Below are 13,111 nucleotides of genomic sequence, written 5' to 3'. Positions count from 1 at the left end.
AACTCCACGGGGCTCCCTCAAGGGCCCAGGATGAAGGATCCAGTCCAGGAAGCGTGCATGCAGAGCAAAAAGAGTACACTCACCTAGTTTCAAAACACTCAAGATGCTTTGCCCTGAATTTTAAGCAGCACATGTGACCTGGTCCATTCTGGTTTCAAGTTCAAAGGCATCGGGCCGGTCCTGTGGGTTAGCAGCTAACATATCTTTCAAGAGCTGCTTGATCCCCTCAGACATGGAAGTCCTGCGTTTCTGGGGGATGTGCAACTCCATCTTTGGGTTTTCTAGCAGCGCCTCGCCAACAGGGACGATTTCGGTCCCCTGTTTGATATAGGTCCCCAGGAGCTCCTTCTTGGTCTCAGAGTCAATAAAAGTGATTCTTTCTATCATTGCCCAGATGATAATGCCCAGGGCAAAGATGTCGGCCTTGGCTGTGTAGTGTCCCTCCCAGACTTCGGGGGCCATGTAGAAGTCGGAGCCGCAGGCTGAGGACAGCCAGTATTTATTCACATTCACATTTTTGTGGTCTTGATGGCCCTCTTTTCCTCGGGGGGCTAACCCAGCACAGACCTTGCTTAGTCCAAAGTCTGCCACCTTGAGGATGGGGGTGCCAGACCGCTCCGTGATGAGGATGTTGTCTGGCTTTAGGTCCCTGTGCACGATGTGGTTTTTGTGCAGGAAGGCAATGGCGCTCGTGAGCTGTAGCATGAAGCTTTTGTTGGTAGCTGGGTCCGGCCTCCGGGACAGGACGTACTGATTCAGGTCTCCACCTTCACAGAACTCCATGACAAACCAGAGATAGCAGGGCTCCTCAGCATAACCCAGGATCCTTTCTCCTAAATCAAAGAAGACCGGAAAGAACTTGAGTGCCACGGACACATTCGCGTCACCGGTAAGGCGACAGGCACGCGGCTCGGGAAGGGAAGAGTGACACGGGTGACAACGCTCCGGTCCAAGAGGACCCGCCAAACTGGCACCGAGCCAACACCGCACAAGCAGACCCATCTCTAAGCACGCAGGAGGAAATCAGGGTCAACAAGGTAGGAGCGGCACGGGCTGCAGGGGCGGGTGTCAGACATCTGGCTCTGGAATCACCGGCGCCTGGGTACCAAGGGGCTTACTGCTGGCTGGTTGGATGAATAACCAGGAGGCAACTGCCCTCGGTCCACTTGTCCAAGTTTGCTTCCGCTGCTTCACCTGTAAACGGCCACATGTGATCACTCGCAGAATACCGGCACCTGCCATTCTATTCGGTATTTACCACCGCCCAGGAGGTGGGAGGAAATAGCCCCATCTTACAAGATGAAGAATCTGAGGCTCACAGAGACTTAAGAGTCCACGGACTCAAATGCGTGACTAGGAAGCCATGGGATCTCATTACCGTGCCTCCAGACAGCAGCACGCCCCCCACAGCTTGCGGGGCTGCGGGCCAGACAAGGGCAAGTGTGCACGGAGGCCATCAACGGTCTGTTCATCCCCTCCAAGCGAAGGACCTTTCCCCCACCCCGCTCTCCTATAACCGGTGAGGCTCTTGTCAATGCACTTAGAATGGCACCACAATTTTATTCCAGAGGCATACTCCAACCAGAGTTTCCTGCTCACCCACATCTGCCCAGCACAAGCTAGTTATATAACAGGCCCCTGTCTCCATGAAGTTTAGCTTCAGGGACATAACAGGTACCTAGAACGGCAAGCATCTTAAGCATCTGCATCGAGGTCAACTTTCACGAACAGGGAAGGGTGGGTGGGAGTTGCCAGACCTGGGAGTCAGGAGGGAGGCGGAAGACTGGAGTTACACCTAAAGGACAGGCAGATCAGTGGGGATAAGCAAGAGAATTCTAGGCTGCGAGACGGGATGGATAATGGAACACAGGAACAAACGGACCAGAGGCGTAAACAGGAAGTCTGGAGGAACAGTGGGGTCCAAAGTAGACGAAGGGGTTAGAATCAAACTGTGTCGGCTGGAAACTCCGGCTCTGCCTTTCCAGAAGTCTTTCCTTTGGACCCAAAGAAACTCCAGGAAAGTTGGTGATTGGCATCTACCGACAAATCCCAATGTTCTTTATAAAGCAATTAATGGCCCGTGGAGTCCTTTGGTGGAAGTCACTTGAGGACTGGAACTGCCCCCAGAGTCTAAAGAGGCAGATGGCTTATGTTGCTGATGAAAAGGCTGGGCCCACCGGCGGGGGGGGGCATATGGGTCATTCATGATTGAGCCAATGCCCGAAGACAGTCCTCAGATGCCTACCAGTGTCCCCACTCCCCCGGAAAGCAAGAGTCACACCTCTTCACGCAGCCTCCACCAAGGCAGAGTCCTCCAGAAGCCGCCACTCTGGGCGCTCTAGGGTGAGGCAAGACCGATAGATGAACAAGGCAAAAGCTCTAGGTTTTTGACCACGATCTGTCAGACCACACTTCCCCTGTAATTATATAATTTGTTTAGATTACTCACAATCAAAGCAATACAGGTAGAACCAGTTTAGGGCAGATGGGTGTTGTTGTTATTATTACTTTTTTTTAATTAGCTTGTTCCCACCTCCTAATCCTCTTTCTAGGTCACTGGCTCTGGTGGGCTGAGGTTCTTTATCTGAAAACACTGCAAGATGATGCAGTGATCTGAAGCCCAAATCAATCCAGACTCCAGAGTAAAGACTCATAAAAAGGAGGGCAAGAGAGGTTTACTGGTGGTACAGCCAGAAAGGAAGCGATTAAAAAGCCATCAAATTCCCTCGGCAAGGGCGACCATCAGAAAACAGTGAAACTTTTTCACTGAAAGTGGGGAAATAGAGGGTGGGGAATGGTGATTACTTTATATACAAAGTTGGTAACCACGGCAACTAAAGGCAAAAGAAAACAAGTCGGCAAAACAGACTACACTGTAGGTCCAGGTTGGAAGAACCCGGGGGGCGGGGAAGAAGGGTACGTAAGTGCCCTAAGCAGGGAATGGTGGGGAGGGGAGGGGGGTAGACGGGCCCCAGGACTGAAGAGCTAGCACTGGGGGAATGATCGAAGCCCAGAAGGTGCTACAAGGGGGGCTGCTGGATGAGAGGTCAGGACGAAGCAGTCTCAGAATCAGACACAGACAGCATCAGCGAGCATGACAGAATGGAAAACTGGGGAAGGCGGCTGGCTACTTGTCCCAGACGCAAGAAGCCATTTCCCTGCACAGGCACGGGGCCGTGGGCTCCTTTCGTAAGAAAACCACAGCATGTGTTTTCACGCAGGAATCCCCAGCTACCTACTCATAAACGTAAGAGAGGCATGTGAGAATTCCAGTCCTTTCCTCCGGGAAGACTGCCTACCTGAGCCCCTACCTACCTCACAGCAAGAGGGAGGAGGGAGGGCACAGGGCACTTGATGCATTTTTGTGGAGATGCAAGGCCGGGCAAAGAAATGGGAAGGGTTAGGAGGGGAGACTTAGAAGATGAGGAGTCTGGTTTAGACACCAGCTCTGCCCACTGGTTAACTAGGTGGTTCATTAGTTCAATGGAAAACAAGGAGGGCCGGAGATACCATGGAAAGATGGCTAGAACCGTGGGCAAAGGTTGGGAGAGATGGCCGAACCCCTCTGAGCCTCTGCCTCGTCTGCCAAACGAGAGGGACACCTACACCACATATTCCTGGGAGTTAAGTCTCAGGCAAAAAATACACTTCGCAGAGCCTAAGATACTTTGGGGAAAGGACATCCTAACCATCGGTAACATCCCTCCTGGGCCTCAGCCAAGTCCGAGGAAGCCACCGATTCCAATAACCCCGGTGCTGTAGGCCAGAGTGAAGCTCCCACATGTTAGGATCCTGGAATCAGAAAATGAAAAGTGGAAGATTCTGTCGCGTTGCTCAGGTTCTTACGAGCCAAACCCATGTTCTAGCCAGACCAGACGGTTTTGAGGTGCTCTCTCCCTAGAAGACCTCTCCTCTTCCCAGATCTCTGCAGGTGCATCTGAATGCGTACCTTTGGGTCCTGCCTGAATGCCAACCGACTGGATGCCTGCCTGATCCCCCAGTAACTTCCTTCTTCCCACCGGCCACCGCCCAAGCCTTGTAATTTACCAGCCCTAGCCTTGTAATTTACCAAGGTGACTGCACACCGGGAAGGAAAAAGGCTCAAACCTCCAGGGATTACCAAGCACGGATTCCCGGAGACACATTGCTGGGGTCCACCAGTCAGCAGGGGGCTCACGAAGGTCAGGTGATCCAAGGGAGCTTTGGCACCCGTCCATCTCCCGGTGGGCCCAGCGGTCACCAAGCCGCCCCATGCTTATCCCCAATTTCAAGATGTATAAGTGGAATACACATGCGCCGTCTAGTAGAAACCCCACATGAAGCTTACAGCTCTTTGGATGGATAGAAATGAAAGTAAATTTTACAATTCCTTTGGTGCAGCCTGACAGTTCTGTAAGGTGAGGAGTTAAAAATTTAGCTTCCCCAAGGCGGGAGAAAAGACTGGTACCTGGAACTGTTCAGGATTTGGGAGAGGCCACTGGGCTCTGGGTCCCAGGCACCATTTAAACGTCAATGTGGGAGCAGTCTCATCTCTCTGGACACTGTTTTATAAGGTGGGGAAACTAAGAGGAAGGTTAAGTAACTTGCCCAAGATCCCCGAAATGACTGGTTGGGTAAGATGTGAACCTCCATTGCCAACTCCTTCCACCACCCAAGGCTGTCGCCTGGGTCCCAAGAAATGCAGCTTGATTAAAGCGAGACAGGCCCACTTTCAGGATAGTTTGGTTACCTTCCCCTCAAGGCCAACAGCCAGGAGACCACCACATAAACTCTATGTCAAAACGTATGCTAAGCCACAGCTCACAGGAAGACAGAGAAAATGGGAGGGGAAAAAAAGCCAAGCAGGTGTCTCCTATCTCATTACTCAGGGGAATAGGTACTGTCGGCATCTCCCAACAAAAATGGGGCCTGCTTTGTTCAGAGACTCGAGGCCAGTAGGCTCAGCATTAAGGGTAAGTCGGCATGAGCTTTGGGACAGCAGCAACCTCCTAGAAAGGGATACAAAATCCCCAGGGATTTAGAAGCCTCTACCCAAAGCTGCCTCCAGAAGTTGGATCTCCTTGCTCTAGTCCATTCCATTTAAACATTTCCTGGGCACACAGTGCTGGTCAGACACCGGCCCCGAGATAACCAGTGGTCTCTGCCCTCGCAAGGGATTCTGGTCTTTTGATGTAGAATGACCAACCGCAGCTAAGAGAGCAAGGAATAGGCCACAGTTGTGCCCGAGGAAGAGAAGCGGGAAGGGTGGTTAGGAGAGAAGGCAGGTTGCAATCACTCAAGAGCGACCCCTGAGCTGGGTCTCCAAGGATGTAGAACGAACACATCTCACAGGGCGGGTGTGAGCTTGCAGCAAGGCACCCAAGGAATCTGGGGGTCAACGCAGAAAACGGAGGAGGAGGTGGGCAGCAATGAGGCTGGGAAGGATGCCTGAGTTGGGTCCAAAGAACCGGTGTCTGGCCGACTGAAGGATTTGAACTTCGGCTCTAAGAAACAGGCAATAAAGAGGCGCCTGGGTGGCTCAGTCAGTCGGGCGACCGACTTCGGCTCAGGTCATGCTCTCACAGTCCGTGAGTTCGAGCCCCGCGTCGGGCTCTGTGCTGACAGCTCAGAGCCTGGAGCCTGCTTCAGATTCTGTGTCTCCTTCTCTCTCTGCCCCTCCCCTGCTCATGCTCTGTCTCAAAAATAAATAAAAACATAAAAAAAAAAAAAAAAGAAATGGGCCATAAAAGTTGTTGGCATATTTTAGAAGGATATACTACTTCCTGAATCTTAAGTCACTGATTTGGAGACATACCGTTTACGTTAAGACGTACGGGCTGCGGACAACCCTACCACACGCGACTGTTGAAGCTGGGTTCTGACCGCCAAGATGGCAGGGGAGGGGAGAGACGGGCACGGAGGGGGAGAGGGGGAGGTCTCAGGAGGTTTAGAATCAACAGAACTTAGGAACGTCACCCGTCCTCCGTGATGGAAAGGAAGAACTGAGAGAGAGCTCTGGCCAACCCTCTTCTTACTCCGAACCCCTATCTACTTAGACCATAACTGTATCCCCATTTCTGGGTGAGGACACTAAGGCTCACGATTACATTACTTGCCTGTGGTCTCACAGCTAGTAAGAGGCAGGGCCCAGTCTCTACAATCTGGATTCCTTTTTAAGTTTAGTTTTGAGGGAGAGAGAAAGACAGAGTACGCGTGGGGGAGGGGCAGAGAGAGAGAGAGAGAGAGAGAGACAGAGAGAGAGACACAGAGACAGACGGACACAGAATCCGAAGCAGGCTCCGGGGTCCGAGCTGAATGGAACCCCTAGCCGTTCTACACCCCCTGTGGCGCAAGGTCCCTGTTAAGTTCAGGAACGTATGCCCCCAAGGAGTTTAACGTTCACCAAGTCCCTAGTGTTGATAGACCAACCACGCAATTTTCAGCGGAGCACTAATTAGGATTTTGACAAGTCTTCAAGATGCTCCGTCCATGCGACATAAAAAAAATCTCACTCTAGGAATTTATTCTAAGAATACCAAAAAGACAAAAAATAAATAAATAAATAAAAATAAAAATCCTATGGCCGACAGCAACAAGAAGGGCACGGCAAGCGCCCAAAGCACCAGAACTGGTATTTGATACAACAAATTATTGGACTGGATGGGGCGCCAGGGGTGGCCCAGCCGGTTGCGTGCGTCCCACTTCGGTTCAGGTCGTGATCTCGCGATCCGTGGGTTCGAGCCCCACTTTGGGCTCTGTGCTGACAGCTCAGAGCCTGGAGCCTGCTTCGGATTCTGTGTCCCCCCCCCCCCCCCCCATCTCTCAAAAAATGAATAAACATTAAAAAAAAAAAAAGTGAACGACTGGAAACAAGAGCCCAAGAAGGGTTAGTGGATAATTATGGTATTGCCGCTTGGCTGAATGCTTTCAAGGGTCGTGTTATACTTCTAATTTACTTAAATAAGTCAAAAGAGGAGGTCACATACCACGTCGGATGCCAAGTTTAATACAAAATTTTAAAAATAGAAAGTTATAATTTTTTCTAAGAAAAAGGGTTAGGAAAAAAAAAAATCGAGAAAGATGAACTCCCAGTCTCAATGACCTTGGGCTGTGTCAGGTTACTATAAGGAGGCTGGGTCCAGTATCAACACACAGGGTGTGTTCAAAGTACTTCACAAGATTAGTCAAATGTCATTGTGCTCTGGACAATCAACCCCTGATGGTGGCCGCCAAGACAAGACACAGCATCCTACAGAGGCCAAGAGGCCAAGAACCCAAGAAGCCGCAGGCCTAACAGAAAAGGACAAGGGCTGTGGAGCCAGCCAGGCCCAGGGTCGACGCCCCCACTCTTCCACTTACATGGCTATGTGACCTCTGGGCGAGTGTTGTAAGACCCTAGGAGTTGGTTTCATTTCCATCAATTGGGAGACATCTACCTCCTGAGGCTATTGGAAGGCTTAACTGTGACACAGGAAGCATTCTGCATGGTACCCGGATGCCAGAACAGACAACTACTGGGCGTTAATTATGTTCCTGTGTCTGGACACCACTGGTGGCCCTCTGACAGTCATAAGGCAGCGTGTCAAGGATGCGGAGATTGGAAAGAGCATCTGGATGTAAATCTACAGCTGACCCTTCGCTGATAGTCCTGGACGAGTTACTTGACCTTCACAGATCCGGATTTTTCCACGTAGGAGACCCGGCTACAAACACACACACTTGCAAGTGGGAGGATTAAAGGAGACAAGGAAGCATGAAAATACTGAGGCCGGCTCTTAGTTCTAGAACATTAGAGGGGTCTTGTTAGAACGCAGACTCCACCAGCCAGGCAGGGAGTGGGAAATAACCCTTGGCGGCCCAATTCCTTCCTCTCTCCACCCGTGAGGGCCTTACCGCTTCCCCACGCCTCACCTCTTGCCAAGATTGCTTCTGTTTACCCTTTCACAGCTCCTCCTTCCCTCCCCTAAACACAGTCCACCTTCCTGGCCGCCACTCATCTAGAGCCCCTCTCACAGGCCATCCTGACGTAACCTCTGCTGTGCTCTGTTTATCTCCTCCATTAGACTGGGCACTCACGGCGGAAGGAAACCAAGTCTCTGGCCTCCTCACGGTGTGCCTCACACACAGTAGGTGCTCAGTAATTGGGCGAAATGAAGCCAGATGAGAACTGGGAGAGGCTTACAACAGCAAGGAAAGTTCCAGTAGGAAGCATGCAGAACATGTACATTAAAGACAACTAGGTAAGGGTCCAGAATTCTGGAGTCACTAAGGACTCTACCAAAGGCCAAATCGGAGTTGAAAGTGAACGGATGTTTTATAGGGGGTTGAGCAATTCTTAGGAATTTCCACTATAAAAAGCCTACTCAGTGCAACTCAATTAGCCAAAACTCTCGATTAAGCAAGGGCTGTTCCTGTCTCCCGAGGCCGATATCTACAATTCCCAGTGCACACAGAAGGCAGTCAGTAGTGAGGGAAGTCTGCGTGGTTGTCTCCGGACGTTCAAGAGCAGACCAGAAGGGAGGTAACAGGGTCCCCGGCAGCTGAGACACAGGGGAGGCCCCAGTAGAAATCAGCAGTGCCAAGTACTGATTAGTACATAATTAAAAACAAACAGTAGCCATTAGTTTCGGAGTAAAATGTGATTATGCCCATTTAACCACCAAGAAAAACAGAAGTGCACCCAGAACTTAAGCCACCTGTCCCAAGAGCGCGGCACAGCTGGTCAGGAGAATGGAGTCGAGCCCTAACGCCCGTGCTTGGTTATTTGCTTGGCTGCTTTACACCGCGCAAGTTCACAAACTTCAGTCTCCCCACTGGTAAAACGGGTAATTGCAGGACTCACTTCTACAGTAGAGAATTCACAGTTGCTTTCTAGGGGTCTGGACTAAGGTTTTCCTAGGCACTCAACAGGCTGGGGTGGGGGCAGCTAAGACCCTGGTTTCCCATCCCACAGGAACTCTGGCCTCAACTTACTTACTCTAGTCTACCTTCTCTGTTTCCCCCGTGTCTCCCCACTCCAGAGGGAAACCTCTGCCGTTTGCTAGTCTACCCATCACTCATGACCTTGAACTGCGGTCACTTGGGCCTGTGTCTTCTGCACGCCCCATGGAGGGAACTATGCAAAGCCTCTCTCAATGCAGTGCCTGACTCACCGTCACCACTGGGCATAGATGCACAGACAAGACTTCCCAAGGACCTATTGGGGCGCCTGGGTGGCGCAGTCGGTTAAGCGTCCGACTTCAGCCAGGTCACGATCTCGCGGTCCGTGAGTTCGAGCCCCGCGTCGGGCTCTGGGCTGATGGCTCAGAGCCTGGAGCCTGTTTCCGATTCTGTGTCTCCCTCTCTCTCTGCCCCTCCCCCGTTCATGCTCTGTCTCTCTCTGTCCCAAAAATAAATAAACGTTGAAAAAAAAAAAAAATTTAAAAAAAAAGACTTCCCAAGGACCTAGATTCCCACCCCTGTGAAGCCACCCAAAGATCTCTTAATACAGTAAACATGAAAGTTGGTGAAGCAGAACTTGTGTCTTACCAAGACGGCATAAGCCAGACCCCCAGCTTTTCCAAACTTACTTGGTTTAACAAGCCTTGGGTTCGTCCTGGAGATTATATATTATATATAAAAATATATATATTTATATATAAAAATTTATTTATAAATATAAATTTATTTATTTACATATATAAATTATATATAAATATATACATAAATATATTTATTTACATATATAAATAATTTAATTATGTTTACATTTTATACACATTTTATATACATATATATATAATTTATATATGTAAATATATATATTTATATATACATCACTTGTTGCTGTTTGTCAGAAGGATCAGCATGTGCATTAGAGTGTGCCGGAATTTGAGTTTAGGTTGAGTTTAAGTCTTAGACTTGTCTGCCGTCTCCTAAGCGGCAGCCACCTTGAACTTAGTTTTAGGTGCATTTGGGACAGGGTCCTTTGGCAATGGAAACGGGATAAAAGCAAGCTGTTGATGTTTTAACTCCTGTTTTTTGTGAAAAGTACTAAAAAAGCTAAACAAAGACATCAACTCATCAGCCAAATAATTTACAGGATTGTTAATCTGGTTTAAAAAAGCCTAGGAGGCTGGTTTGAATGCTACCACTAACTCTGTAGGGGGGCAAATCCTCATTTCTAGGCTTGTTTCCGTCCACGGACTCTGAAACTTCTGTTCTCTACTTAACACAGAGACTTGTTTGGTCCATGTTCAGAGAGAAGGGAACGACATAAGACCTAGAAGCTACCAAAAAAAGTTGGACAGAACCAAGAACTACATTAAGTTTCTCTTTTCAACATTGGATTTATAGGTCAAATGATTAAGACTGTAGAGATGCCTACTGTGTATTCACTAGACAGCAGATACTGAAGAGGGAAAAAACCCAAACTATTCTCCATTTGGCCCAACTGTGAAATAAATCCCCTTTCTTTACCTATCTACATGGTCCTACGCATCCTTCTTTCAAGCCTACCTTCTCTGCCAACTCCTGGCTAACTCTAGATTATCATTCCTGTTAATTCTGTGCAACGCTCTGTAGAAAGCCCTCGTTAACCAATTTACCTTTTCCTCAGGTGACCCTGATTAGCACTTAAAGTCTTCTACAGGTCCTCAAACTTTCCCAATTTAGGTTGCTTTGGGGCAAAGATTGTCCTCCCCCCTCCCCCCCCCCCAATCCCCAGAAATACTACTATGGGGACTAAGAAAAATTATGTAGATTTGGTTCAATTGAGCCTTTAAAATCAGATAAACACTTTTTTGGCCTATTTCAAAATTAGTCTAAATTGCAGGAGACTGGGCAAAAGGTGACCGCAGAAGAGTTTGTTTAATGACAGGGTTGAACCAGATTATCTGTAAGATTCCTTCCAGCTCGGACATTTCTGAGTGATAACAGCATACTGCAGCACCCCAGGGCAGTTTAAGACTGCAAATTTTGGAAGCTGAAGGCAAGGAAAGCTTAACCTAGAGTAAAGTGGGCCTTTTTGTTCTTTACTTTAATACTAATAGCAGAAAACAATGCCTATTTACGGCTTGCTAAATTTACATTTGACATGTAAATGTCAATGTTAGTTTCAACAGCTAGGCTGTCTACATTTCCTTTATTGCTCTGAGCCCAGAGGGTTACCCGACCCACAGTAGAGGCTCCCACACTTTATAGAAGACTCCCTACAACTGAAAGGGACAATTAAAGTGTGTGCCCTAAAGCAAAATTAATTTCCTTTCTCTAGACCGGTTTTAATTCACACAAAGAGGTAGAAAATACCAGTTTTTCCCTCCACCTGGTGTTATGGACAACGCAGACAACAGGATGGGTTCCATGGTCAGACAAGTTTTTCCGAAACTTGAACAAGAACACAGTGAATCTCAAGAGGGATGATGAGAGAATTCAAAGTGTGGACTGAACTTGCTGAGGCTGCTAGTTCCTCCTGACCTGAGCACTTAGGGACATTCCCAGAGTGCACCGCAAGCTTCAGGACATAGGCACACTTATCTTGCGGATAGAGGAATGCTCCCCACAGGTTTTAAACAACTTGTTGTAGGTCTCATGTAGTCAGTTCAGACAAGCCAGGACTGAAAGCGAGCCTAACGCCAAAGCCTATGGTATTAACCATCAGACTAGGCTGCGGCCGTTTACCATGGAGTTTTGACAAATCCCACACGCGAGAGAATTCGAACAGTATCTATAGGCAAGGAGAGGAAGTCAAGACTCCACACCCAGGTGGAAACTTCGAGATTGGCATCGCTGAACTGAGGGTAGAAGGGGACCACTGGCAAAGTGTGAAATCCCACATCCCAAGGCAGTCCTGTATCATGGAAATCCAGACTATCCAGGGGAGAAGACAGCCTCAGAACGGAAGCGAAGAGGGAGCAGAACACAGGTAAGCTCAAATCTCCTGGAAAGTCTTTTCAAAACAAATGTCTTTACCCTGGGGAGACAGGGTGGGCTTTTTAAGGTGGGAGGCAGGGCTGGGCATAAAAAGTGAAAACCTGTTTTGAAAAACAGGACCCCAGGTGATACGGATCAAGTCCCTCAACCCACTGTCAAACAACTGAAATGGGACAGAGTTCTCTTGGGATGGGCTGTAGGAGATTAAAATCAGGCAAAAGCTTCAAATAAAATGCCCTATCCAGCCCCACCCCAAATCCTACCCATTCTTAAAGGTCACTTCCACCTTTTTCTCTGGGGAAGTGAGGGCATCATTACCCATTTCAAAGAATCTAGGCCTTGAATCAAGACACATCTGGGTTCACTGTCACTTAAGCTCTGAAAAACTGTAAAGAAACCCTACTTTCCTGTACAAACTGATTAACCTCATCAACTTCTATTTGTTCACCTCTAATCCTTAGTTTCTTCATTTATAGAAAGAGGAAAGGGTTTACCTTTAAAATTACCCAAAGTCTAGGACCTAGCTAGGACTCAGATTGGTGGCCTCTCCCTTGAGAAGGTCTCCTAAGACCTTTCTAGCCCAGCTGCCCTCTCCTCTCTGAAGAGATCCTTGGCTACTTGTAGTCTGAACAAACCTGAACACTCAGCATGAACTCACGCCCTAACAGCAGCTAAAACCCAAAAATTAGGATTAGCTCTCCCATGACTGCAAAGTTCCCTTGCCTCCCTGGGGCCCCATCTTCACTATGAAGAAAAAGACCCCAGACAGCCAGTCTTAGGGAGTTAAGAAAAAGATTAAGTATGTAAAACAGAGGAAAGGAGGAAAAAGGTGTAACAAGTTAGGTGACAGCTCTAGGCCCTCCTGGGGGGTTATTATTCTGCAGGCCCCAGAGGACTTAGCCAGGGAAACCCACCAGTGTGTTTGACTGTCCTGGGATGGGCTGGGGGGTCCCCAAGGAAAATGGAACACTAGAAAGTTAAGAGTTTGGGGGTGGAGCTGGAGGGTGTCAGGACATTTGGAACCAGACAGGGAGGAGGTGTGGGTGGGTCCAGTAAAGTTCTTTTTGTTTGCTTTGGGAGGGAAAGAGAAGAGGCCCTAGAGAGGGGGCTGTGAAGTTCTTGCACCAACTCTGAACCCAATCCCCTTCTGGCCCTGTGGAACTTCCAAGTGCTAGAAGTTTAAAAACAGTTCGCCTTTATTGAGCACTAAGATAATAGTTAG

General features: G+C 48.7%; 1 protein-coding gene across 3 annotated transcripts in view; it reads right to left on the bottom strand.

The window, feature by feature from the left end:
* The window catches only part of STK35 (serine/threonine kinase 35), a 43,179-nt gene that overhangs the window by 28,277 nt on the left and 1,791 nt on the right, over nt 1–13,111 (bottom strand). For all 3 annotated transcript variants that reach the window (XM_045445081.1, XM_045445082.1, XM_045445084.1), the window contains exon 3: nt 84–833. In XM_045445081.1, the coding sequence (XP_045301037.1) occupies nt 121–833 (713 nt within the window). In that variant the 3' untranslated portion in view covers nt 84–120. The remainder of the gene's footprint in view (nt 1–83; nt 834–13,111) is intronic.

This window comes from Leopardus geoffroyi, chromosome A3 (genome assembly GCF_018350155.1).
Source record: "Leopardus geoffroyi isolate Oge1 chromosome A3, O.geoffroyi_Oge1_pat1.0, whole genome shotgun sequence".
Taxonomy (NCBI): Eukaryota; Metazoa; Chordata; class Mammalia; order Carnivora; family Felidae; genus Leopardus; species Leopardus geoffroyi.
This window is presented reverse-complemented; position numbering and strand designations above follow the sequence as displayed.